This window comes from Exophiala mesophila, assembly GCF_000836275.1.
Source record: "Exophiala mesophila strain CBS 40295 unplaced genomic scaffold supercont1.2, whole genome shotgun sequence".
Taxonomy (NCBI): domain Eukaryota; kingdom Fungi; phylum Ascomycota; class Eurotiomycetes; order Chaetothyriales; family Herpotrichiellaceae; genus Exophiala; species Exophiala mesophila.
The window spans coordinates 4001602-4026642 of record NW_015622505.1 but is presented as its reverse complement, the minus strand read 5'-3'; the positions used below and the strand labels follow the sequence as shown (position 1 = coordinate 4026642).

The 25041-nt window shown below is 51.0% G+C and overlaps 10 protein-coding genes across 10 annotated transcripts; 4 read left to right on the top strand and 6 right to left on the bottom strand.

The window, feature by feature from the left end:
• Nucleotides 1-1925: 1925 nt before the first annotated feature.
• PV10_03235 (uncharacterized protein) lies at nucleotides 1926-4101 on the top strand (the record flags this gene model as incomplete). The annotated part of the gene is made up of 2 exons (XM_016367660.1): nucleotides 1926-3199; nucleotides 3262-4101. The coding sequence occupies 2 exons, from the start codon at nucleotides 1926-1928 to the stop codon at nucleotides 3935-3937; spliced, it is 1950 nt and encodes a 649-aa protein (XP_016227178.1). The 3' UTR covers nucleotides 3938-4101.
• PV10_03234 (uncharacterized protein) lies at nucleotides 3885-5137 on the bottom strand (the record flags this gene model as incomplete). Its single annotated transcript, XM_016367659.1, has 4 exons — nucleotides 3885-4137; nucleotides 4194-4565; nucleotides 4616-4714; nucleotides 4780-5137. 4 exons carry the CDS (start codon nucleotides 5135-5137, stop codon nucleotides 3962-3964), a joined length of 1005 nt encoding a protein of 334 aa, XP_016227177.1. The 3' UTR covers nucleotides 3885-3961.
• Nucleotides 5138-7065: 1928 nt separating this feature from the next.
• On the top strand, nucleotides 7066-9217 carry PV10_03233 (uncharacterized protein). The gene is made up of 3 exons (XM_016367658.1): nucleotides 7066-7327; nucleotides 7381-7404; nucleotides 7461-9217. The coding sequence occupies exons 1-3, from the start codon at nucleotides 7110-7112 to the stop codon at nucleotides 9040-9042; spliced, it is 1824 nt and encodes a 607-aa protein (XP_016227176.1). The 5' UTR covers nucleotides 7066-7109; the 3' UTR covers nucleotides 9043-9217.
• A 124-nt stretch (nucleotides 9218-9341) lies between these two features.
• PV10_03232 (uncharacterized protein) lies at nucleotides 9342-10907 on the top strand. The gene has a single exon (XM_016367657.1). It carries the CDS (start codon nucleotides 9593-9595, stop codon nucleotides 10793-10795), a length of 1203 nt encoding a protein of 400 aa, XP_016227175.1. The 5' UTR covers nucleotides 9342-9592; the 3' UTR covers nucleotides 10796-10907.
• PV10_03231 (diphthamide biosynthesis protein 3) lies at nucleotides 10887-12134 on the bottom strand. The gene has a single exon (XM_016367656.1). The coding sequence runs from the start codon at nucleotides 11968-11970 to the stop codon at nucleotides 11662-11664; it is 309 nt and encodes a 102-aa protein (XP_016227174.1). The 5' UTR covers nucleotides 11971-12134; the 3' UTR covers nucleotides 10887-11661.
• Nucleotides 12135-12588: 454 nt separating this feature from the next.
• On the bottom strand, nucleotides 12589-14052 carry PV10_03230 (60S ribosomal protein L15). The gene is made up of 5 exons (XM_016367655.1): nucleotides 13941-14052; nucleotides 13795-13881; nucleotides 13443-13599; nucleotides 13126-13352; nucleotides 12589-13072 (listed from the first exon to the last, which is right to left on the bottom strand). Exons 2-5 carry the CDS (start codon nucleotides 13879-13881, stop codon nucleotides 12932-12934), a joined length of 612 nt encoding a protein of 203 aa, XP_016227173.1. The 5' UTR covers nucleotides 13941-14052; the 3' UTR covers nucleotides 12589-12931.
• Nucleotides 14053-14246: 194 nt separating this feature from the next.
• Nucleotides 14247-18542, bottom strand: PV10_03229 (uncharacterized protein). Its single transcript, XM_016367654.1, has 5 exons — nucleotides 17693-18542; nucleotides 16342-17573; nucleotides 16228-16290; nucleotides 15522-16149; nucleotides 14247-15473 (listed from the first exon to the last, which is right to left on the bottom strand). Exons 2-5 carry the CDS (start codon nucleotides 17522-17524, stop codon nucleotides 14873-14875), a joined length of 2475 nt encoding a protein of 824 aa, XP_016227172.1. The 5' UTR covers nucleotides 17525-17573; nucleotides 17693-18542; the 3' UTR covers nucleotides 14247-14872.
• Nucleotides 18543-20276: 1734 nt separating this feature from the next.
• On the bottom strand, nucleotides 20277-21875 carry PV10_03228 (uncharacterized protein). The gene is made up of 2 exons (XM_016367653.1): nucleotides 21026-21875; nucleotides 20277-20969 (listed from the first exon to the last, which is right to left on the bottom strand). Exons 1-2 carry the CDS (start codon nucleotides 21833-21835, stop codon nucleotides 20814-20816), a joined length of 966 nt encoding a protein of 321 aa, XP_016227171.1. The 5' UTR covers nucleotides 21836-21875; the 3' UTR covers nucleotides 20277-20813.
• Nucleotides 21876-22085: 210 nt separating this feature from the next.
• PV10_03227 (uncharacterized protein) lies at nucleotides 22086-23936 on the top strand. Its single transcript, XM_016367652.1, has 2 exons — nucleotides 22086-22226; nucleotides 22289-23936. Exons 1-2 carry the CDS (start codon nucleotides 22153-22155, stop codon nucleotides 22713-22715), a joined length of 501 nt encoding a protein of 166 aa, XP_016227170.1. The 5' UTR covers nucleotides 22086-22152; the 3' UTR covers nucleotides 22716-23936.
• On the bottom strand, nucleotides 22231-24179 carry PV10_03226 (uncharacterized protein). Its single transcript, XM_016367651.1, has one exon. The coding sequence runs from the start codon at nucleotides 24145-24147 to the stop codon at nucleotides 22717-22719; it is 1431 nt and encodes a 476-aa protein (XP_016227169.1). The 5' UTR covers nucleotides 24148-24179; the 3' UTR covers nucleotides 22231-22716.
• Between the last annotated feature and the right edge of the window lie 862 nt (nucleotides 24180-25041).

Sequence of the window (25041 nt, the reverse complement as noted above, 5' to 3'; positions counted from 1 at the left end):
AATAAGGGGCCATATGACTGACTGCCAGTGCTGCTCACCAGGTTGTCCTATGGTGTTGGAAATGACAGAGAAGCCATAACCAAAGGTAAAGCTGCCCAAGGTCAAGACCAGAATGATGCGCAGGTTATACCAAGTGTAAGTCCTCGCCATGTTTTGTGTAGTCGAGAAAAGGTTGAACAGGGCAAAAGTGCGTCCCAATCAGTAGTCGAAACACCAGAGAACGCCTTCTCGAAACAGATACGAGAAATCCAGACTGGACGGGGGAACCGCCATTAAGTTTGGTCGAGATCCTTGGGGCCACCACCTCTCGACATCAGATGCATTATGTCCATTTATCTCTTCGACGGCCCACCGTTCAAGTAATGATCGACGATAAAAGTATTGACACAAAGGGACATACTTGATGCAGGCTGGGCACTGTTAATGCCCGTTCGCGATGTGCATAAATGGCATTGGCAACCTGCAATTACTCGATTCATTCGAGAGAGCTCTGTCGACATTGAACCCCTCTCTAGCTTCGAGTATGATCCTTGCCCTCGACGGCTTGGGAGTCTGGGAGTCTGTATGCCATGACCAACGAAGGAACTGTCGTTCACAGATTGACAACGCAACATGACCATACCAACCTGGATCCAACACCTTCCCAACGCTCCAGTGACCTTGTCCGACGGTTGTCCTTGGAGCAATCCAACGCCTGCTCGAGTAAAGTGCTGACAAGGATGGATGTGTCAGTCTTTTTTATCACAGGCTCAACATGATCCACTAACGTCTGGTCCAAGCATTGTGGTTGGATGCTTGTCGGTTAAGCCATGCCTGTGGGATTAGTGGCTACACTGCTATACATCCGCAGAGCGAGACCCCAGGCCAGCATCAACCTCCTGGGTTAACGAACTAATAGCACAGTACGCATATGCGTTACGCGTTACGCACGTCAAGGGTCGCGGGATTGAATGCTTCTTTAGCCTCGGACTCGAGCATCCGCCCAGCCATGACTACTCTCACCCCCAAGGTATCGTACTTCATACCCCCAGTCCCCCGTCGCCCCCAGTGGTCCCCTTTGGGAAACATGGCATGATGCGACAGGTGATCGCTGTTTGGCCGAGAATCATCGACCCAAAATCCACTAGGCTCAAAGGTGGCGCCTCGCAACCTCCAGACAAATGCTTGCACGAGTCGCCAGGGTTCGTGTTCTCATGCGAGATGCTTTCATCATCACCAATCCCAATGCCAGCTTTATTCAAGTCTCCCTTTGACACGTGCCGGTCAAGACCATGATCCTCCTATACTCAACACCTGATCGCAGCTCATGAACTCATGTATGTATTGGGAGAGCTGACGGTCAGCACGATTCAAGTCGGAGAAAGCCTGTGCGGGAGTCCATTCGTGGAGATAATACAAATCATTTGCCGACAGCTACAAGTACTCTCGAAGCGAAGACGGGGTTTTGGCATCAATCGAGGGGTTGGGTGCCACACCTCCAGACCTTGGATTGACACGACTGGCTTCTATATGAGATATCTATCTGATCAACCGGCCCACACCCCACCCCCACTCATCCAGCAACCAAGCAAGCAAAGCACGGCAAGTCGCCAGGTCCGGTGGAAACACAGAATACCCGGGGCATAGCCTATGACGATTTTACCCTTGGATGCCCTCTCAACCCGAGGGACTCGCACCACGTCTCACCGATGGATCAGCAGCTCCATCTTTCAGCGACACAACGAGGGAGACCACGACAACGCTCAGCAGTCGCTTGCACGTGGTGTCACTCTCGACGTGTCAAGTGCAATGCATCGGCCATAGGGAGACCATGTTCCAACTGTGAGACGGCCAGCAGGCCATGCGTCTTCATCGAGAGCAAGAGGGGGAAGAAGCGGAAGTTGTCGAGCTCACCGACGACATGGCCGCCAGAGATTCATCACACCATGACGGACTCGCCGGCCACGGGCACCACGTCAACGCAAAGCATGTATGACCCGCTGAGAGAGTCGCGACAAGTACCCAAAGCCTCGCCGACGTCAAACCCTGTCCTCAGAACACCAGCTTCGTCGAGCGAGATGGACAAACCCGACCCAGTCCATGAGTCGGAGGAAACAACACTTTATGCTCAGGTCCTCGACAAGGCCACCAACGTGGCGACTAGTCAAGATGGCAAGGAAGGCGTCGTCCATGTCATGTACATGGGCGAGACATTCAATCTCACCCATCTTCTGAGACAGGTTCATGCTCAATCAGACTCGACCAATCACCTCAGAAAACGCCACTACGTGGTCAACGTAGTGCCCAAGCCACGGTCTTCTAATCCGTCGGTGGACGATGAGAGCACATTGACAAGATTTCTGCGACAGCAGGGTGCATTCACAGTCCCGCCTGTCCAGATCTGCCACGAGCTCTTCCGGGCTTATTTCGACTTTGTCCATCCCCATTATCCTATTCTGGACCGGTCAGATTTCGCGGCGCATTATGTCGAACCTTCACATGCTCCATCCTACTTGTTGCTACAGTCAGTCTTGTTCATGGCATCAGGCCATTGCGAGCTTCCCCTACTGAAGGAAGCAGGCTTTGCTTCCCGATACGAAGCTCGCAAGGTTTTGTTCCAACGAGCCAAGGTTCTATATGACAACGACCACGAGCAGAACAAGGTGACGGTAGTTCAATCGGTGTTTCTCATGAGTTTCTGGTGGAATGGCCTCGAGGACCACAAGGACACCTGGCATTGGTTGGGCATCTCCATCAGTTTGGCATTGACTTTGGGAATGCATCGATCGACTCACCATTCCGACCTGAAACCTAAGCATCGTGTCTTGTGGAAAAGAATCTGGTGGTCGCTCTTTGTCGAAGACAAACATGCCGCTGTAGCTCTAGGTCGCCCCGTTCACATTCGTCGGCGCGACTGCGACATCGAATTGCTCACCAAGGCCGATTTCGAAGAGGAACCGGCCAGTCGACCTGATGTGTTTGGGAGACCGGCAGCAGTCGACGCTCTCTATGTCATGGCATTGGCCGACCTGTCAATGATTGCGGAAACTATTGCGGAACAATCATTCACGGCGTTTGACGCCGCCACGGCTGGATCGGCTGACATGTTCCATTCATGCTCGGAGGCCTTGGATCAGTGGAAAGCACGCCTGCCGCGGGAACTACATCATGAAAATACAGGGAGTTGTTTGTGGACGAGCATGCTCCACGTTGCACACAGGTACGGTATCCTTGCCGCGTCGTTCAAACTGCAACTATGACTAATGATTCGTTGCTGCTTAGTTGGTTCGAGATAGTGACTCATCGATCTATCACTCCGCAAGATTGGTCGCCGCCATCACTGAAAGATGCACACAAATTGGGCATGAGAGCGGCCAACCGCATGATTCGAATTGTCGAAGACCTACTCAGTCCGTCTCGTATCTCGCAGTGTCCGATTCACATTGTGCCGGCTTTATTCGCCGCCATGGGCATGCAAGCAGTCGACATTTGCTCAGGAGATCACTTGCTGGGACAGCTGGGCGGTTCACGAACTCGATCAGCGATGCTGGCGTTGCAGCAGCTTCAAGGCACGTGGCCCGTCAGTGGATGGATCTTCCACTTATTCAAAAAGATTGTTCGGAGAATACAGAATCAAAGCGAGTTCTCGCCCAGCGAGCCGGTCAACCCATCACACGAGCAGATCAAAAGCGCATGTTCTCCCAGCCAAGGACGTATCACTGGCGTGAAGACGGAGCAGCAAGCAGACTCAAACGGTTCAACGCCGTATATGGATGCTAATCTCTCACACTTGTACGCGATGTCAGGATTCCAGTCCGGTCGATATTTATTTCAGAACATGCCGAATGTAGCTAACCCCATGGTTTCCAACAATCTTGCGGATTGGCCGAATATCTACGATGATGGCGGCACATGGGGAGAATTTGAGTATGAAGTCCGCTGGGGGGACCATGAGTAGCTCTGACCAAGCGGTTGACTGCGCCTACAGAATACAGAGGGCGTTTGGAGGACTGGCTATTCCACCAGGGAAATTCAACGGTGCGCTCGTGAAGAAAAAGGACCATTTGTTCAGACGTTTGCACACGTCGGCGAGCTCGTCCAAGTCGAACATTTCGCCGACGGGCATACCAAACAAGGCAATGAGGTTGTCATGTAGACCTGAAGGGCAGTTGTCAGCGCATCGTTGCCGTCGTACGAAATCACATAGTCCTTACGATATCGATCGTCTTTGGCCGGCCATGCCTCAAACACATTGGCGTCACCGGCAACAGCGGAAAAGTGTCGGTTCCAGAACCACTCCACTGAGTCTTTGGTGCCTTCTACTCCGGCCCAGGCCATGCCATCGACGGTTCCCGCCCGGCGCTCATGCGGACTGGCTTGCTTATACCATGTCACAAACCCGCAACGAATCAAAAGGATATCTCCTTGGCGGAAGATTGTACCTTGTGATTTTGCAACAGCTTCGAGATCTATTTCCGAGATAGGGTGACGTTCGATGGGAGAATATTGGATGCCTTGAGCTTGTGCCCAGGCATAATAGTCGAGGAGGACTCCTCGACCAACGATTCCGCCACGTCTGGACCACTCTGGACATTCTCCATCAGTCCGGCCCGATCACGACGAAGGATGTTCTCACGGTCAATTCCATTTCTGGGTCTCACGGTAGCAGGATTTGTGATCTCGTCATGCGAAACACCATTATAGTAGGTCTGGGAGGGTTGATGAGCCCAATGTCCTGCAATCCGTTGGCCATGATATCAGTGATCGTGGAGAGGCCCAAGAGATGGCTACAGCACTCACGAAAACCATCCCATTGACTGCCACTCTGGGTGTTCATGTGAATCTCATCGTCGTGGCCGACCCAATTAGGCAGGGGAATGATGGTGTGGGTAGGAGGTTTTCGATTCGAGTGAGGAGTCTGACAGTTGTTAAGAGACCAGTTAACAGCGACACTGATACCGTGTTGAATTTCGTCCTTGGCTGAGAGGACTGTGGGAGGTGTCAAGAGATTTAATGTCCCCAGTTCATCGAAATGGCCAGGACGGTCCCATAGGCCCCATGTGCAGCCCTGTGGCATGTTTGGCACCCGAGGCAGTTGGGAATATTCAGGGATTGCCAACTTACGGGGCTCTTGACCCTCGAGGGGTTCAGGCTGCATGGTGTGAACGGCTGAAGGGTTAACGATATCAATCATCATGTTCGAGGGACTCGTTGGGACTTGTTTAGAAAAGTGTGCTAAATTCGAGCTGTGACCTGTAGGAAGACTGCTGGCATGGAAGCCATAATGCTATATGTCAAACATTAAGACAGAGCAAACTCGTCCAGGCAAGACGTGAAGTGAGCTGTTTCAGGCTATTACTTTCGAAGGTGGACTCCACAGCTGCCAACTCACCCGTGTACTCCAATATCAAGTCATCTAGGGCATCAGTCTCGAAACGCATGCGGCTATGACAATGGTATAGCCGCAATGGGTCTTGAAGTGAAGGGCTGCTCCGAGATCCGAGTCAACAGTTGGCTTAGCCACAGAGATAGATGTGCTGGCGCTGATTCAAAGGCTATGATATTCTGATCAGGCCAGCCCATCGAGTACTCCACTGTTGATGGCTCTTGGGCGGCAACAGGACTGCTTCCTTACCAAGCTTGTAGGGTTCTAGTGAGGGGTACCCGCCGTGATGTTGGGCCGAGGAACTTCTTGATCGGTCGTATGTCGTCGCGTTGGACATCTGTAGGAAGGTGAGGTGTGATATCGAAAAGTAAAGGGGTTGAAAGATATAGCCTAGCTTGCGGCTCTCAGGCCACAAGTTCCAAGAGTGACTGGGTGCACTTGGCCCTTGCTGGGTAGTCAGCATAGTACTCACGACGACAGTGAATTATGGGAACCATCGATCTGGCTAAATCTGGACGTGGAATGTGAACATTTACGGTACAGAGAGGACACGAACAGGGAGAAGAAAAACGTGGAGAAGTTGAACCCGTTGCTCCTTCCTGCTTGTCGTGTCTCAGTAGCTCCTTCCTCTGTTCCTCTGTCTTCTATCGTGACTGCCATGTCTGTTCAGAGAGTACGCGGCAGGCTCCAAAAGTCGACTTTCGACATCCACCATCCAACGTCCTCCATCCCCATTTCAACGTCCTGCATGGATCGTCGTCTCACTCTCCACCACGACTACGTTGTATGGTTGTATCCATACCAACCGTCATCTCCACTCTACATAGCCCTCGGCAGTTGATCAGACATGACCCAAATTCGAATGCTGCGAGGACAAAACCACAGAGGCACAGAGGGAAACAGGCAAGCCCCTCGGCCACTCAGAGTCACCCGTCCGTTGACCTTTCTGAACCTCTCGGCTTATTTCTCTTTACCAGTGATGCTTAGCCGTGCTTGGACGTTGGACAACCCAATGCCAATCATCATGTCATGGCTAGCATGGCTGGGCAATTTTCAACGGCGCCACCCACGAAATCTCCGAACCCAATACCGCTGCTCTTTATTTCCCCGATCAGAGATTCAACTCCTCAACCCCCGACTGATCCCACGATCGACATCTCTTGCAGCTGCAAACTCTGACGGAGCCCCATACTATCTTATCTGATTAGATGATGTTAATCTGATACTTTTTTCGCTGACGTCGGCCCAGAATGTCTCTCCCCTTTCCCTCCCCTTCCCTCTGCCCAATTTGCAACCTCCCCACCCTGCCGTGCTTGGATGTGCAACTCAATTCTGACATCTCCAGGTCCAAATGCTCTCACTCTTCCTCTCGAGTCCGAGATCGCTACTCTCAGATTGGCCTCTGGCCCATTTTGTGCTGTCATGTCGCATTTGCCTCCACCTTGAATGCTACCGACGTCCCCAGAATTGTCCGCTTTACATCTTCATCAGGTCTAGCTGGAAACGCAAAAGATCAAAACATCATGTCGTTGGGTTTAGAGGTGAGCTGGACATTCGTGTCCATCGTTCTTCTGCTCATGAATTTCGTACGCTGTCCTGTCCGACATGCGACGACAATCTGGCCAATCCTTTTCCGCTCTTCCCAGTCCTGCACTACCTTATCCAGTCTTCAATTCTATTATTTCACTTAGCAGGCTGATGTTTGCTGCGCTTGTGATTCCCTCACTACCTTCTGCCTATCAACATGGCGGTTCCAGACCAAGCCAGTGTAGGCAATGCAGCCAGGCCATCCACCGACACTACCATGTCACATGTTGAACCTCCTCAATTGGCCGATGAGGAAATGAATGTGGCCGACAAAGAGGACACCGCCTCGCCATCCGAATCTGACAGTGAGACGGAAAGCCAAAGGCTCATGGATGTCGCCTGGGGCCGCCGTGGGAAACTATACATGTGGATAGGGTATGCTTGCGTTCTGCAATCCATGTGGCCCAGCATAGCTAATGTGCATTTAGTATCGCCTTAATCTGGACCATATTGTGAGCCTCAATCCTCTCCCCCTCCATCCACGTCGTTTGCTGAGCCATTTTTCCAGCGAGCTCGACCATGCCACCATATACAACTACCAGAATTACGCCGCCTCGGATTTTGGAGAAGTAGCCCTATTGGGAGCTTTAACCACAGCAGGGACCATCATCAGCGCCGTCTTGAAACCCCCCATAGCTCGCATATCAGAGGTCGCCGGCCGAGCGGAGACTTATATCGCTGTAGTCCTCTTCTACATCGTCTCCTACATTCTCTGCGCTTCTGCCCAATCCTTTGCCCAATATGCCGGTGGTTATGTTGCATACTGCATTGGTCAAACGGGCATGCAGATCCTGAACCAAGTCATTGTCGCCGACATCACTTCTTCGAGGTGGCGTGGTCTTGCCAATGGTCTGGTCAACCTTCCTTTCATGATCATACCCTGGGTCTCTGCATTCATTGTCGACAGCGCTCTACTTAACATTGGTTGGAGGTGGGGCATTGGCATGTTTGCGATCATTATGCCTGTCGCTTCGTTGGCCGTCATTGCACCCCTCTTGTGGTATCAGAGACGGTTCCAAAGAGCCGGCGGCACAATCCATCAAAGTATTTCCTTTCGAGACTTCTTGACCCAAATCGACCTGGGCGGTATGATCTTACTTTGCGGGGGATGTGCTTTGCTTTTGCTCCCCATCGCCCTAGCAGGCAACAACTCCCACGGTTGGAAAGCGCCCTGGATTCCCGCTCTCATCACCATTGGCGTCGTCTCCTTGGCAATCTTGGTTTATTACGAAGCACGTATCGCCGCCAAACCAGTCATACCTCCACGTTTCGTCAAAAACGTCTCTCTTGTTCTAGCCTTCTTAATCGGACTTCTCGACGCTTTTGCTTACAGCATCACTCACACATACATGTACGCATGGGCCACCGTTGTGCACGACTTTTCGGCCCGCAACGCCACTTTTCTCACCTACACTGCTGGCTGTGTCCAGGTCTTGACAGGACTGGCAACGGGCTACGTTATGTTCCGGACCAAACGGTACAAATTCTTACTCTTACTGGGAATTGTCATTCGACTCATAGGCTATGGCTTCATGATGAGGCTACGAGGCGCCAATAACTCTATCGCCGAGATTTTTCTGATGCAAGTAATTCAGGGGGCCGGAAGTGGAGCTGTTGGAACCGTGGTTATTGTCGTTGCGCAAGTGGTGGTGCCTAGAGAGGAACTGGCCCAATCCACGGCTCTGGAGCTTTTATTCATCTACATGGGCAACAGTTTGGGTTCGGCCATTGCTGGGACAATCTACACCAGCTTATTCAAAGGCAGACTCCGCTTTTGGTTAGGCTCTGACGCCCCTCAATCCGCCATTGACGATGTCTATGACAAGATCACAGAAGTTCTTCCAGACCCCCGTTCGCCAGAAAGGACTGCAGTCAATCATGCATATTCGGACATTCTGAGATTCATGACAATAGGCGCATTAGTGGCTTCCGCTCTGCCGATGGTCATGATCTGGTTTTTACCCAACTACAAGTTAAGCGACAACCACAACCTGGCCAACGACTTGTCCGACAGTACCCAACCAGCCACCGGCGAAGATGATGCTGAGGAGACGACGTTGAAGAAGTGGCAGCGGCACATCAGATGGTGATACATCTACAGCAATCGTATGGTTTCGGAATCTAGAGGACATTATCCTCCGAAGAGGGAGAAGAAGATGACTGTCACCAGACATGTTTGGCACAGTAACGACGCAATGATCACAATAGAATGCATCTAGGGGTTTTATCATAGATTTACATCCAAGACAAATACTTTTCAAATGGTGAATAGTTTGTCCATGTACTCAGGGGCAAAGCTGACACGTGCCACCACGTGACCATGCCCAACCTCTGGATTTCTTCCGTCATTATTGACTGGCCTACAACATCACCTACTAGCTAACTCTGAGGAGCGAGGACCGATAATTCCAATCCTAGGTTATACTTGGAGTACCAACTTCGACAGGGCTACACTTGTTTCAACCTATGAGGCGGTGCGCTATGGACGGCTGCAGCCTGGTTGAGTAATTGGACGACTCGAGGGAGGCCTCAATGCGCCAACCAATTCAAGAGGCAAACTAGGACATCTTATAGCCTCATCAATGAGTCAGGATTGCTCTACCGGTTGAATTAAAGCCGAATCACCTAACCATCAAGCAAATGTTGCCTGCTACTAGCCTCTCTCTGAAGCCAGAAATCATCGGTCGTCTCTCATGCTCAGCGTGCTCGACTTGTTCATACACTCTGAGCAGAACTCTACACTCATACCTTCGAGCATCATATGCACTGGCTCGCAATCTAGCTACCATGGCTCCGAGGAACAAAGGCAAAATCAAAAGCCACCAGAAACAATCAGCGCGACGCCCGACACATTTTGTCTGTTTCCCACTTGTTACTAACCAGTCGGTCCAACAGTTGAAACAGTCGCTGGCCAAATTCAAGGAGGTAACGATGCCGCGTGACAAAAATGTGGACACAGTTCAAAATACTGAAGTCGGTCCAGAACTGACGACCTCATCATCGCTACGGCTCCTTCCCGCTGCAGCACATCGTCCTCCAGGGACCTTTCATTTCACCTTGGGCACCATGGATCTGTCAGAGGACGCCGATATGGAGCGTGCATTGAGACTCCTTCAAGAAATCGACTATTCAGCCTTGTACAGTCAGACAGTAGCAGCATTGTCAGCGAGAGGCGTCCAAGGGGATCGGTCACGTCACAATAAGGTAGACGTCGTCGGAGAAGCCTCGAATACAGATTTGTCCACAGCCTCGACAACGACAACGACAACAACTTCGGTATCAATACTCTCTTCATTGACCCGAGACATCTCACCACCTCGCCGAGCCCTGTTCACGTCGCAAGACTCCCATCTATCACCTCAAGCACAGCCCCCATCACAATCTCTACATCCGTTGCAAATAACCCTGCACTCACTCGGTACATTCCCCACGTCACGGTCAGCACGCGTCTTCTACGCCGAACCGGCTGAACCTACAGGTGTGCTACAAGGGTTCGGCGAATTGATTCGCAAAGTCTTCAAGGACGAAGGACTCATCACCGAGACCCGACCGTTGGTTTTACATGCCACAGTGGCGAATTTGATCTATGTCAAAGGAAGGGGTAAAGGAAAAGGCAAGAGCAGCGATGGTGGAAATGTTGATGCTAGGGAGATTCTAGACTTGTTTAACCACAACAGTCAAAACGCCTCGAGTTTGGGTTTGGATTTGGGTTCTCCATTCATTTGGGCTTCAGACATCCCTATCGACAGAATACGTATCTGTAAGATGGGAGCGGAGAAATCTGATAATCCGGATTGGGGATTAGAGTATCGTCCAATTGGCGAGAAGGTCTTTGTTTCTTAGGAAAGACGGAGGATAAAAGTCATGTGGGCATAGAGTTGAACGGAATATGTTCTACGTAAAGAGTGTACGGCCTCCTGAACGGAACGCCGTTGGGCATTAATATAGATTATTGAGTCCTCATGACGATAATATAGCTAAGGAAGTAAATTGTTTGCATTGCCGTCAATCGTCGGTAAGTCGTGGAGGCCAGGCGAAATGCCGACTTTGCTATCAAGTCTGCCAAACCCCTGACGACGTAGGACAAGGACTTGGTAGCGTTGCACAAAGCATCAGCGATGTAGATTGTCTAGTCACGACTATGTCAGACTCTAGACTGTGTCGAGTTTTTGACTCGGGGGAGTCATCATCTCCTTTCTGTTTTATGGTCGCCAATCATGACTTTTCAATCAAAAGCCTGTAGATAGATTATTCGAGGATGGCGGTATCAGAAGACCTTCCGTGTTTTTGGCGCTGAGATGTCGTTACCAGAGGTACTTTGCGTTCTTCAAAACAAAGGTATCTGCGTCTTGGTTACCGTATCTCTTTCCACGATTTCGATTCTCTTGGACTGTGTCGATTCAATGAATGTCCCATTTAGCCCATGTTGGGGAGGAAATCAGACACTGTGTCGGTGGGATGGATGCCACCTGACCTCAGTCCAATTATCCCCAGGCGTTGTTGGTGACGGAGCAGATTGCTGGTTCGTGGTATGAGATGAAATCGACGGACGGTAGTAGCCTCTTCCTATTCGTCCATCATTGCCCATCTGGGTGGTCTTTCTTGTCCTAGACGAGAATTTCGCTTCCATCATCTTGTTCGTGGTGGTAAATATCCATCTTCCTTTCATGTCTTTGGAGTGTTCAAACCCCATCCATCTCAGTTCACCCTCAGGTCATTTGCTCCACTTGTTCCTCTGATGGTAAATCATCCAAGTCAAAGATCACCCGAATCATCAGACTACAGCTCGGACACACAGCAATATCTTCTCCATCTCGTAGATCCGAAATGTTGATCTCGAATCGGTCGCCGCAGGGACAAGGGTAATGGTAGATTTGTAGTTTAGGGTCAAAGGTCAGGTCTTCGATTTCAATCTCATCGTAGATATCTAGATCATCTGCCTCTGACTGTTTCGACTTGTTCTGGCCGCTCAGGACGGTGGTGGTCGAGGCTGCGGCAATGGTCGCTGCGTTGGACATGGTGGAAGAAGTTGCGCCCAGCCAGCTACAGGAATGTTCGTCAACACTGCCGTGTCACAATATGATTGGGGTTCAATGTGCCTCTTCAAAGTGTTCGGGAATTCGAGGGAGGAGGTGCGATTTTCAGAGCCGCTGGCACAGCCTGTATAGGTGAGATTCTGCGGTGGCGAGAAATCGGTGCAAGCGGTAAGAAAACCGCCCATTGATTAATACTTTTTGTCACTTGACTCTCGACATGCGGGGAGCCGAATTTCGAAGTTCGAATTCCCCATGCAGAAATCTTGGCAACTCGAGACAATCACGTGACAAGTAATCAAGCATACAGAATAGAAGGGCATCACCCTAGTCCGAAGGGAGGGTAAGGGCCAGGGCAGACTTTACTGTCCCTTTGGCATTCTCATCTATTCCTTACGAAATCTGCCTTTGTTCTCGTCTAAAGAAGTGCAGATTGAGCCTGATGACATTTTCTTACAACCTAGGTCGGCTCAACAGTCGCTCGGTCATTTGATGGACTGCAATTCAGGTGAGTCTTGGGGGACCGATTCACCACGAGTCAATACACATTCAAGACAATTAACATGGGGTCACAGGCATTGAAAAAGATTGGACAAAAGTTGTGGAAGGTAGTTAGGTCAAGGGTGCCATATTTGATCTCAGTAAGAGACCTTCGCTTGCATTTTCATGTTTTGGGATATCATGAGACACCATCTCCAGCTTGAGCGATGATGTCGAGTGGTTTTGATATATTCGACAACCCCGTCTCATATCCATGAAGTCTTCGAGACGACGAACATCCAGTCGCTTTTCCCGCGCGCAATTCATAGCGGTAATGCTGATCATGTGTAATAATTGAATCCACATCCACCGAATACGATTGAGGACGGCCTTAGCAACATGCCAGCGGCTAGAAAATTCTTCCACCACATTTCGACCATTGCCATGACCGTCGTCACAATCGCATCTATCGGTATCTCCAGAGCGACAAAGTGTTGTGTCTCTTCCAGGTCTTTCTTCGGCCAGCGGTGGTCTTGTTGTATCCGTGTCCCTTGCCCAAACCACGGGATTTCTTGCCGGTAGCGGTGAGGCCACGAGATTCGCGGTGCTAGAATATGAATCAGTCAATGTACTCTTAAATCTCGGCGTGAATGTTCCTACCTTGTGCACAGGATTGACGATCCAGTTGATCCGAGGATCACGGCGAATGGCCTTGTGTTGAGGGTCGACCAAGATGACTTCGAAGTATTTGTAGGTCGAGTCCTGGTTGATCCAGTACGAGTTGAGGACACGCAGATTGGCAGCGCGGCGACCGACACGTTCTTCAGCGGTGGATCGGAGAGATCGCTGGTACTTGAGTTGGTTCACACCCTGGTTGGTGGGCTTGCCTGTTCAAACAGAAAAAAAAATAGTTAACGATCTGAGGTTCTTGATACACTTCCATCGTCGTCTGCCGCGGAAAGAGGTCGTTCTCTTACCATAAGTGGCACCCTTGGGCACAGGTCGCTTGCGGCCACCACGTCGGACACGCACACGGTAGATGACATATCCCTGCTTGGCCTTGTAACCCAGACGGCGGGCCTTGTCGGGTCTCGAGGGGCGAGATGCGCGGTGGATGACATTCAATTGTCGGAGCTATATTGATGCACTCTCAGCAAATGTTCAACGAGTGTATAGCAAGACACCTCAAAAACAAAAAAGCATATTTTCTTGGTGCCACGAAATCACGACCAGGGTCGACAAGAAGAGAGCAAGAGGTAAAAAATGCAAGCTCTTTCTCTCCTCTTGTCCTCCTAATCGTGATGTTCATTGTATTTCGGGGAAGCTCACCTCCCAGCAGCGGACTCGGAGAAGGAATCGAAGGACATCGGATTGCTTCTTCTTTTGAAGTTCTTCGACGTATTTGAGGGCACCCATCTGAAATAGCAATTAGTCTGGATATGTCGACACGAGAGAAAAAATGAGCGGCTGCATACCTTGACTGTTGCACCTCACGGAAAATGTGGTTGTCGAGAGGAAGAATTGGGACTGAATGGCGGTCGCAATCAAATCAATCGACTTGCTAGGAGGAATTCGAAAAGTTGCAAGTGTGCGCAGTCTTGGCGCCAGGTCTCTGTGAGGTGCAAATCTTGGCAGCAGTGGCACTAGTGTTGACCAATTAGAAAAGTGTGGAGTAGGCCGTCACCCACTGGCAAGTTGCGGAACCTCGTTTCTCCGCGCCGATCTAAGTAGTCATCTTGTTCATGCTGGCCACCAAAGCAAACAAATGCATGAGTGTGTTGGGGTCATCTCATCTCTGTTGGCATTTGATTGCAATTATTGTACAGCAGAAAGAACGTCATGCTTGAGTCTTAGCTCCCCAAGCACAAGACAAGCAAGCAAATATCGTAAAGGAACGCGCATCCTCTCTCTCTTTGGTACCATTCTAAAACTGTCCGGTCCGCTGTGTCCAAGCTATGAAAATCGGCCTGCAATTCCCAAGAGCATTCCCTCAGTCTGGATGTGTTCGATGTCTTCTGTCCCTGCAAGCAACAACTAATTGACCTCAAGGTTTCCAATTTCACCTGACCCATGACCTTCAACATGAAATGACTCCCAAGTATGCAACCTTGAGTCGGTTGTAAACGAAAGTTCCCCATCCGCGTGATAGGCAGAAAGCCAAACTCATCACAACCCATGTAATATGTTTCTGTGTCGTTTCTTTTTTGGTTCGTGTCTTGCCCTCTGCCCAAATTCTAGTTCTGAATGCGATGCATGTAAAGTTTCTTGGCCGTGTAAAATGTGTAAAGGATTTCTACAATGGTGGTCTGCGTCACTTCAGAAGTGGCGGTGATGAGTTTGTCCTGAAAGAGAGATTACTTGGAAGAAGGTAGAGAACTGTGTTGGAAAGAGAGAAAAGAAAAGATGGCTAGGAGCCAAGTGAGAGACCTTGGAAGCGACCCATCCAATTAACGTCGCCACCTTGGTTGGTGCCTCTTCCGCGGTAATCATGTCGATTAGTGGCAAAGTTGGGAGCGTTTGGGTTCAAGGCTGGGTATGGTTGGTTGTAGTAAGAAAGGTACGGGTCCATCTGACTCGTCATACCTGGCGCAAACGAAGTTACTCCAGGTTGGAGTGGCTGATGTCCGCCGCCCATGTCGTTGAACTGGCCAAAATATGGTGATCTCATTCCTTGAGATTGCCCGTTGAAGGTCCGATCGGCATCAAAGGTATCCCCAAACGGGGTTGTGACAGGCTGTTGACCGTGCACATGTCCATGTTGCGGTTGCTGGGATTGATGATGCTGTGGTGGCTGTGGTTGGGGTTGCCGTCTTCGATGTCGTTCGTCGTTGGATGGTGTTCCATACGCTGGAGTAAGGCCAAGAGACGCCGTGGGAGTCTGGAACGAGGCTGGGTTGATGGCCGACATCCATATCCTAGTCTTGTATATCTTGAATAGGTCGGTCACGAGGTGATTGAAGTTGATGTAATTATCAGCAAAGTAATAGAATGTGAGCTTTTTGCTATCCCTATGCCGCGTTAGTATCACGTCTTGGAAACCCCGCCGCAAAACTTACATCTGGAATTCGGCATCGAGAATTTCCATGTTCAACCGATGGTCCACGACCTTTTGCTGGCAAACACGTTTGGCCTTTGCCTCATTGCCCTCCTTATCTTTCAAGGACTGGATCTCATGGTTCTGGGCAAGGCGCTTGATCATCTTGGGCTTCAAATCGGGATGAGCACTGTCATGAGGTCCTTGATGTCCCTGGGGACCCATGCCGCCGACAGCACTACCGGGACGGCCAGGCATGCCATTTGGGTTGACCACGTTAGGCCCACCGCTGCGGCTTTGTAGAGAAAACATCATCAGCCACTTGTAATGCTCCTCGGCATAATACTCCTTGTATCGTCTGGCATCCTCCCAGTTGACATTAGTATGTTGAACTGTGCCTAGATCGGTGCCGCGATCTGCTTCAACAATGACTAAGTCTCCCACATTGACATGAAGACCAGTTCCCTCCTGGATGTAGAAGACATCAGATCGGCAGCATTTGAAGTTCACGATGAAGAGAGGCTGGCTGGTGGGCTCAAGAAAAGCGCCGACACCCAGCTGTTGTGTGAATGATTGTGGCTCAGGATGTGCTTGATGAACTCGGGCGTCCGCGGCTCGACGGGTGGATTCGGTGGCGTTGAAGTAAGCTGCTGCAGAGTGACGAGCACGTAAGTACATATTATTCAATTTTCCTTCACTGGGGAGCATCAAAGACAGGGCCGACTCACGGTCATCACCTTGGGAAATCTCCTGGGAACCACTTTCATATGTTGTCGCATCATCCTCGCGTCCTGATCTGTTAGCGATTTCTTTTGTCAAATTGGGCCACGCAACTATCTCACCAGTCGAGCTGAATGATCCATGTCGGGTTGGAACATCCGCAAACGAATGACGGCGGCTTTGAGGAGCTTCCGGGATGGGTCCAAATCCTAGCGAAGTTTGCCATTGTGCTCTTCTCGCTCCATCTAGTTGGCGATTCTCGAGGGATGATCCAGATGGTCTCTCGGCGAAGTGACCGATATTTTCGCTCATGCGTCGAGAAACACCCTCACGGCTGTATCCGCTAAGTCTGGAAAAGTCATCTGGGTCATCAATTGCATCTTCAGTCTCTTCTAACAAGGGTCCTTGAAGTCTGGACTGGCGAAATCCCACGGCCTGACCTGGGACTGTTGCGGATGAAGTCCTCTCGCGTTGCGCAGCGTGCCTGAGCTTGGCATTTTCCTTTTCTAGCATCTCTATCATCCGAGCTTGATCCTGAGCAATGGAAGATGACGAGGCTCTGGCATCTTCCTCATTCTCATCTTCTCGCAAACGACCCAAGCCCAGCGGGTCATTCCCTGCTAGACCACTTGTCCGCGAGATGCGCCGAGTGAGTGCGGGATTTTGGCCTGCAAGTCTTGTCCGCGTGGCTTCTGTCGAGGTCGACAAGGGGTTGGCCGGATTGGGTGCGTTGGTGGTGTCAAGCTGTCCAACTGAATAAGATTGTGATCGGTAGGTCTTGGGGGTGGGCTGCAAGGGAATCGTGAATGGGATGCCATTGTCGCCATTCGAGGGCAAAACCTCTTGGAGCCTTAACGGTGGATCTTTCCGAGAATCTTGGCCCCAGATGTTCCATGCAGTGTATGGCGTTGGCAGAGCTGGATTTGGCCAGCCTGGGGGATTTGAGGCATTGAGGTTAGTCCATGGAGAAATTTCAGATCCTGGGGTTCCAGGGTGTGAGCCGGATGGACTGTATGGCCCCGTGATTGACGGCTTTCGGTTTGGGTTGTATGAGGATGTGTCAGTCAACCAAGAAGTTCGACGAGCGGGTCTAGCGGTTTTGACGTTGGACGAGGCGGTGGGTTTGGGATGCTCGACTTCATCATCAGAAGAAGCGAGGGCTTCCGAATCAGGAGTAGATCTACGCAGACCAGGGTTCGACTTCTCGAGCAAGAGAGATGCGGGCGCCTGATGAGCGTTGAATGTCCCAAAGGCTGGCATGGGACTACGAGTCGGAAGGCTCGACTTTGCTGGGTTTTGGCTCATCTTGGCTTAGTCCACCTTCAATGTCACGAAGCTGGACAGCCTTTGAGATCTAAGGGAGTGGTTAGAGAGTGCAATGAATTATGGCTTTGTATGAACAGCGTGATTCTAAATCAGTAACGTGACCGTGGCTGTCTGAGGTTTGGCAGAACGACGAGGGACACAACTCACAGAAAGTCAAAACAATAGCGATTTGGTCGACAGTCCTACTCACCATTCCAGGGCATCAGGGACAACCCCAACGAGCAGTGATGTCAAAAGATCAACCGTGAAAGCAATGCGCTCACTAAAGCCAGCCTCTGTTCCTGAGCCAAGCAGACGCTCGAAAAGGTTGATGTGTAAAGTTAAGATACCAATTGCGCCGGTGGTCGTCGGCGGTAATGTGAGGAGAAATGGGAGAGTATACGATGTGACCGTCAGATTGAGAAAAGGAGGAGTGATGAAAACCCAGTGTGTTTGTCGCGGTGATGTAGCGGGTGAGATGAGATGAAAGGAAGGACAAAGTGTGCCTGGCCGAGGTGTCGAGTGGTGAAAAAGCGAAATAGGGCGGAGAGATCCGAAAGGGTGAGGTAAGAAGGCAAAAGCGGAGGCAACGAGTGAGTGAATGAAGATGCGTCAGGTGGTAGGCTAGGTATGGCGGCTACCCCAGATTCGCAGAACAGGCTTTTTTGCTAGTCACTCACGCGACCGGAGCAGGAGTTGGGCGAGATGTGAAGAGGACTCGAGGATGGTGGTCCAAGCGGGGCGATGATTAGAATTGGCGTGACGGGAAAGGCGGCTTGGTGGGATGATGTGCAGCCCCAATAAAGGGCCACTGTGCTATTGTCTGGAGCTGGGGCAGTGATCAAGTAGGTTTTGGACCGCACATAGAAAGGGTCTGGAAGAATGGCTGCAAGGTGGCGACTGCGGATCAATCGATTAAGATGAGGGTGCGCACCCCAACAACAGTGCAGCAAGGTACGAGGATATCGAGGAAACGACCGCCACAGTAAAGAAAGAGGACGAGAGGGGTGAAAACCTGGATGAACTGGATGGTTGAAGAAGAGAAGGACTCGAGAGCTCGTTTCTCGTTTGGAACTGTGGACTGTTAGAGGTAACATCCAACCACGGCGCATGGCAACATTGCCCCCCGATCTCCAGGTGGCTACCTACGGAGTAGTGAGCTGGCAATTATGAAGAGGGGTCAACGGTCCATCTCTGGAGGTTGTGAGGGTCTTCGGGGGCTTGGGACCGGGCCACAGGGCTTACAAGAATGGCCCGCGCTTGGACAGGTTGGGCTTGGTGCACACTTGGTCGAGGCCGGGTGAGTGCCCAGGAACGGCCAGGACAGCACACAAACATACTTTTAGGACGGGGCCATGATCAGGTGCCGTGTGTGGAAAAGATGATTAGATTGGCTGAGCTGATCTTTAGGGATGATTATAGCCCAATGACTGTCGTACCCGTGCACAGGGTATCAGGGCCTGAGAGAGGCAGATGAGGTTGAAGAGACAGAGACAGCACGAGAGGGGCAAGCATCCGCCACTGCCAGTGCATGACATGGGTACGGGTTCATCACGATTGAAGGTGGGGGCATTGCACCCCGTGTTGAGAGCTTCGACGAACGAACGAATCGAGGGAAATCTGTCCATTGAACTCTACATATGGGCCCAAGAAGCTCTGCCGTCATCACCATATGCGTCATCAAAGAATCCATCTTGTGAACTGGATCGAGAAGATGATGTTGGTCCTTCAGTGACAGGACAAGGACAGGGCTATTGTGGGTGGCGTCTCCAGATGGTTGGGCTTGCAGGAACCATGGAGAGCTGCGGGAGAAGTTCGCAAACCACTCCATTACTACCAAAATCAAATGCAGTTATTAAGTCCAGAAGAACGCAGGCAGAATCACAAGATGCTCGGACAGCGTCTGAATAGCGTGGCATGCCGCAAACTTGCAGGAATGCGGCCAATTTTGCAGCTGCCATCGTACCGGAACCGCCTCTAATTGAAATAACCAGGCCCCAGGCCCCTCGGCCCCCAAGTCCCCGAAGAACCAAGGGGACCCAGGTACGCCAGGGAACCTACGGATGATAGGATGATAGAAATGATAGGCGCACGCATAAGCATACATGTCAAACGAAACGCGGGGAAGGACTCTCATGGTTAGTCAAAGTATAAATGACACAATAATGCATCAAATGCAAACCGTACTGCCCGTTATCATCCTCATGGCGCTGTCAAACCTCTGAACTGGGTCTGGCTCTGTCTGGTACAAGGGGCTGATCCGTGGAAATGCCTCGACGTATTGATTGCCCATGATAATTTCCATTTGTGTCCTTAATGAGTCGCTGTTGCAGAAGTCACACTAGGTAGGTAGGTACTAGGTGGTTAATTTGGGTAGTGCAAGAATCCAACTTTTTCGCCCATGACCTTGAAGTTGCACACAACCCTGAGAGGAGGCACACACCCACGACAGGTCCCCGCTGTCTCTGGTGCTCGCCGTATTCATACACTTTCCTACAAGACACCTTTGTTCTGACAGCGACAGCTGCCCGAATAACCTGAGGTAAGAAGTTCACTGATCTGCTCAATAAAGCCCCGCCACCTAGGTATAGCAACTACTTAGAGATCATCATCATCGGTGATGCTATCCGGAGGCTGACTTGACTGACAGCCAGTAGGAGCGCACCAATTCATGATCTCTCCTTGTTCATACATTCTACTGTGGAACTCTTGTTGGCCATTGCTCGACCTGGACTTCGACTTCGTCTTTGATCCTTGCTCTCCCACAAGAGTTAATTCTTGATTGATTTTGACTTTCAATGCCATGTGACCATCTGTAGCCGGTTTGACATCTGTGAGTCTACGGAGTATGTGTACAGGCCCGCCCCAATGGTAACCCAATCACATTGCCTCAACCCATCTGGCCATCAAGATACAGTGCTTGGTCATGGCATGCATTCCTCCCTCCCTCCCTAAACCTGACACAAACTCTACCTGCACCGTCACTTGTCACCTTGGGCTATCTAACGGACTGCTTGATCACGATCGAGCGGCACCTCTTCCTGCCACGACCCATTGTAAACTCTACTGCGTCCAGGCTGGGCAAACGGCTCAACACTCGTTTGCAGCTCGCTCCTGGCTCCGCTGTGGTCAATTGATTGCATGCAATCGTTTTTCACGGCATCCCTTTTATGGATGCCTCCATCTCAGACCAGGGAAATCCCGTTGCTCTGATGTCTTGGTATGCGTGAGCCTGGTGCAGATCAAGCACATGCAACGCCCAGCAATCAGCGTCCCCGCTAATTGCCAATCATTCTACAAAGTCCAAGCTGCCTTTGCCTACCGTTGACGGCGCTGCATCTGGACCCTTTTGTTGTCGTAACTTCTCCTCAAAACGGGCAAACTCCTTCATTGCGATTTCCTCTTCCTCGTCTAGGACTTGATTGACCCCCTTGACTTCTTCGATCTGTTGTGAATTAGCACACCGGAGAATAAGCTGGGGATCAACGGGTCGTGACATACGTAGTGCATTAGCATCGACTCGATCCCGTTCTTCAACGTGACGGTGCTCGAGTCACATGTCCGACATGCCCCTCGTAGCTTAAGGCTGACGATACCATTTTCAAAACCACGATAGTCGATATCGCCACCATCTTCTTGGATGGCTGGTCTGATTCGTGTTTCTAGCAGCTCCTTGATCATGGCCACCACCTCGCTATCGTCATCGTTCGGGGCAAGGCTGTCTTCTCCCGCTCCATCTTGACCCTCGGCCGATGCCGTCTTATCTGAAGTGTTTACAATCTCTTCTCCCGACGATATCGCCTCAGTGATCAGGCTAAACACCTCAGGTTTGATATGGGCCCAGTTGACGTCCTCTGCCTTAGTCACGGTAATGAAATCAGGTCCGTAAAACACCGAAGACACACCGTCCACATCCAGCAATCTGGCAGCAAGGGGCGAAGGGTGTGGCGCCGCTAGAGTCGCCCGAGGCGAAGTGTACTCGAGGAACGTAGAAGGAAACCCTTGCGGGAGGACATTGTGGTTTGGAAGAAACTTGAGTGCCGACGGATTGGGCGTTGACTGCGTCTGTATGTATATTGTCCGAGACAGTGAGCTCGGTAAAGGGAGACTTCGTCTCGATGATTGGAGGCGGGGCCGCCGTCGAGCGTGCGATGCGGTGATCACAGGTACATGGGATGATGCTTGACGAATGCCGCCGACGGTGGCCGAGCGGCAAGCTTGGGTCACTGGATGGGCTGCACCCTTTGGGGTGATCGCCCGTAGGGCTGATAGCGGAAGTGGAGTACGCATGCTCGAGTGGTATATTCGCATTCAAAGTGTTGTAACAATGAGAGATAGTAATGGGTTCGTGATGGCAAGAAGCAGCAAATCTTGGAGGGATCAATAGTAATACAATTATGACGCAAAGGGCGAGAAATTTGCCACGTGACTATTGGTGGTTTTGTCAGCAGTGTCTCGTCCAAGATTGGCCAGTTTGGCGTCGAAGCCCACAGCACCAATGTACACCGTAAATCAATCATCCGTCGTCAAGCCCGCGAATTTCCAGCAATCCAAAAAAAAGGAAGTCTTGGGGTATGGCATGACCGAATAACAATAATTGTCTAGGTCAATTTACCAACTCAAGGCAGATGTCGTCTGCTCTTTGCGTTATTTGCAAAGGTGAAAGCACAAAATATCGTTGCCCAGGCTGCCGTGCAGCAAGGTACGTCAAGCATCTTCATTATTCTTCGTATTTCATTCCACCATGCTAACATGTGCATTCAGCTGCTCCCTGCCATGCTTCAAGGCCCACAAGGAAGCGTGTAATCAACATGATGCACCAGAACCCCCAAGGGCACTCGCTTCAGACAACGTTCAGACCCAGGAACTACGGTCGCGGTCTATCGAATCTTTGTCTCAAGATCCCAGGCTCCAGCAATTACTCGCACAGTATCCTACATTGAGGTCGAGCTTGAAGAGGATCTCTGATGAGCCTCCGTCTGGTCCACTAGGAAACCACCGAGAACGTGGTGACAAGTTTTCCAGGCCAAGCCAAGACCATCACAACAACTCAGCCGCGTCCCAAAAACGACAACTTGCCCACGCAATGCGACTGCTAGATCGAGAGCTTGACTCTCCATCGGCAGAAGACACTGGCCTCAACGCTTTTGCTGCCTTGGTCGCCGAATTTGAGCCCACCCACTCCCGCTGATTCAGCCGAAGGAGAGCTTTTTAGAGTGAGGATTCGCAGAGGCGGGGCCTGGAATTGTCGGCCGCTTAGCCCTCGTAGGGGATTGTCTCCTCGAGAGTGTAGCCCATCGTGAAAGCGAACGAGTGGACTTTGCCTCCGGTTCATCTTCGATATACAGGTCAATCACCTTCTCCACCGGGCATTTTCTTTGAAATAGGTTCAAGATGCTCCTGGACCGTCGTAGACGCCCACTCTTCGGTGCGTCGGTAGCGGCTTTTGGCCTCATCAGATGGGATTGAACTTGTCCAGGGCCTTTCAAGTCCACATTGTCGTCGGCGTAATCCAGAGTAAGCACTGGAGGTGCTCTTCTCTTATACCTCGAGTCCAGTGTCTCAGCGCCGTCGTTGTCCACGACGGCAAAGCTTTCCAGCTCCCTTCTGGGTTGCTCTTCTTTCGGTGAGTAAAGCAATTGAGGTGTAGTAGGAGGACTCGTGGCCAACGTTGCGATCGAGCCTGCGTGTGATAAGTGGGGAACTGGAGGCAGTGGCTCATCGTCGAAAGTGGGCATCGACCAAAACCCAGCCTGTCTAAAGGGATTTCTTTTATTCACAGATTCGGAGGGGAGGGTACTATCCTGTAAAGCTGGAGACTTTGGCCCTTTGGAGCCCCCCGTGACATTCGGCATACTTGAGGAACGTGGTGGGTGTCCCCATGAGGTTCGAAGCGAAGGCCCTGGCTCGTCATCATCCACGTCTGAATATTCCAGTTCTTCATAAAACCTTCTCTGTACGTCAGAAGGATATCTGGGGGCTGCCAGTCCTGGCATCGTATTCCCTCTGTTTGGGCGCTGTGTCTTCTTGGGAAGAGACAAGTGAAGTTTGGGGTCTGTCAACGGTGGTTGCTTTGTGGATGGGCTGACACCAGGGGATTGTTGGCTGAGGCTGTCGGTTGTCTCTGAATCAAGCTTGTTCTCGTCACTTCGGCCATTATTTCGCCGCCACGTGCTTTGATCATGTGATGTGTGTTCAACACTGTCGTCTGTCGCTGGCGTGGTCTGTGATTGCGGCGTTCCGGAATCTCCTGCAACTCCTTGAGTGAAGGAAGGTCGAAAAACATGGGCATACAGGGGGTCGAAGTCGAGTGAAGACGATCTGCTGCGAGTCCTGACATTGGAATCGGAGCTTCCCCCCTCCCGGTCGAACCTCACGGCCACCTCTTCCATTTCTGCGGTATATCTGTCCAGCTTCCGAAAGAGTGAGTCGAGATCCAAGTCGACAGCTAGATGACTCTCTCTGTCCGAGGGAGAGTCTCCGGGTGAGGCCGAATGTGATGCGAAGAAGAACGTTCCATGGGCGTGGTTGTTGATTGTTCCATCAAAGTACTGTGACATTCGATTGAGAGGCGAGTGTGCGTTGGCAGCATGGTTGTAGGTCCCTGAGTACAACGACGACATGTTGCTAGCACGAGCACCGCGACCTGGCCTCAGTACAAAGTTCTTGAAGGAAAGAAGGAAGCATCCTCAAAGGAAAAAGAGCTGGAGGTTCTGAACTAAAAGCCTATCCAGGGACTGAGTATTCTCCGAGACTCGTGCCAGCTATGATTCTTACCAGCCTCCATCTAGGCCAATGGGAATGACACATAAACCCTACCCACAAGTGGTTTATCCTAGGGGAGTTGTCGATTTGGCGTAGAGGATCTCCGCTGGACTTTTCTTATTCGTTGTCCCCTGTGTAACCAAGGCGAAAAGGTAGAGTTAGACGACGAGAAAGGGATGGTGGGAGTGGTATCGGTGGAGACCGACGCTGAATATTCAGACAAGGCGTTCAAAAGGGGAGAGGGAGAGTGGGTGGCTTGTAAGGTTGAAGTCTGATGATCCCCAGTGAACACAGCTCGGTGGAGCCTGAGGGGCACATCGCATGGTAATCGCACCACGGGTGTGGATTTGCCATGGTTCGTAATGCGTCTACAATCAGCTACCTATGATGATGATGATAATTCAGGAGAGTGCAACACTGCAGAATGTTGAATATGAAGATAGCCGTACATAACACTCTCTACACTTATTGTACATACTGAGTTGGTGGGGGCTGAAGAACAAGTTTGAGAGGCGTGGATGGTGGTATGGATGTCATATCTGTCAGGCGCGACCTTGGTATGCAGCTTGAGGACCCTTGGGATAATCACAGTTGAGGTCGGTCAAGAATTTCTCCAGCGAACTCGGGCCTTGAATGGACAAGTCAAGCCGAGCGGCGGCACAGGGCGGCCACGTTGGTTCACAGTTTGACAGACCCAGCACGTTGGTACTTGGGTAAGGTAGTTCGCTTTAACTCCATGATTACACCCATTT

Excerpts from the sequence above, each read along its gene's own strand:
- PV10_03233 (XM_016367658.1), top strand. The coding sequence starts at position 7,110 with ATGGCGGTTCCAGACCAAGCCAGTGTAGGCAATGCAGCCAGGCCATCC. Across the intron at positions 7,328-7,380 it reads AAACTATACATGTGGATAGG|TATCGCCTTAATCTGGACCA; the intron begins GTATGCTTGCGT and ends ATGTGCATTTAG. Across the intron at positions 7,405-7,460 it reads GCCTTAATCTGGACCATATT|CGAGCTCGACCATGCCACCA; the intron begins GTGAGCCTCAAT and ends CCATTTTTCCAG.
- PV10_03232 (XM_016367657.1), top strand. The coding sequence starts at position 9,593 with ATGTTGCCTGCTACTAGCCTCTCTCTGAAGCCAGAAATCATCGGTCGT.
- PV10_03231 (XM_016367656.1), bottom strand. The coding sequence starts at position 11,970 with ATGTCCAACGCAGCGACCATTGCCGCAGCCTCGACCACCACCGTCCTG.
- PV10_03230 (XM_016367655.1), bottom strand. The coding sequence starts at position 13,881 with ATGGGTGCCCTCAAATACGTCGAAGAACTTCAAAAGAAGAAGCAATCC. Across the intron at positions 13,353-13,442 it reads GCCCAAGGGTGCCACTTATG|GCAAGCCCACCAACCAGGGT; the intron begins GTAAGAGAACGA and ends CTGTTTGAACAG. Across the intron at positions 13,073-13,125 it reads TCGTCAATCCTGTGCACAAG|CACCGCGAATCTCGTGGCCT; the intron begins GTAGGAACATTC and ends TTCATATTCTAG.
- PV10_03229 (XM_016367654.1), bottom strand. The coding sequence starts at position 17,524 with ATGAGCCAAAACCCAGCAAAGTCGAGCCTTCCGACTCGTAGTCCCATG. Across the intron at positions 16,291-16,341 it reads TGGATCATTCAGCTCGACTG|GACGCGAGGATGATGCGACA; the intron begins GTGAGATAGTTG and ends CTAACAGATCAG. Across the intron at positions 16,150-16,227 it reads GATTTCCCAAGGTGATGACC|CAGCTTACTTCAACGCCACC; the intron begins GTGAGTCGGCCC and ends GTCACTCTGCAG.
- PV10_03228 (XM_016367653.1), bottom strand. The coding sequence starts at position 21,835 with ATGCGAATATACCACTCGAGCATGCGTACTCCACTTCCGCTATCAGCC. Across the intron at positions 20,970-21,025 it reads AGTCGATGCTAATGCACTAC|ATCGAAGAAGTCAAGGGGGT; the intron begins GTATGTCACGAC and ends AATTCACAACAG.
- PV10_03227 (XM_016367652.1), top strand. The coding sequence starts at position 22,153 with ATGTCGTCTGCTCTTTGCGTTATTTGCAAAGGTGAAAGCACAAAATAT. Across the intron at positions 22,227-22,288 it reads CCAGGCTGCCGTGCAGCAAG|CTGCTCCCTGCCATGCTTCA; the intron begins GTACGTCAAGCA and ends ATGTGCATTCAG.
- PV10_03226 (XM_016367651.1), bottom strand. The coding sequence starts at position 24,147 with ATGTCGTCGTTGTACTCAGGGACCTACAACCATGCTGCCAACGCACAC.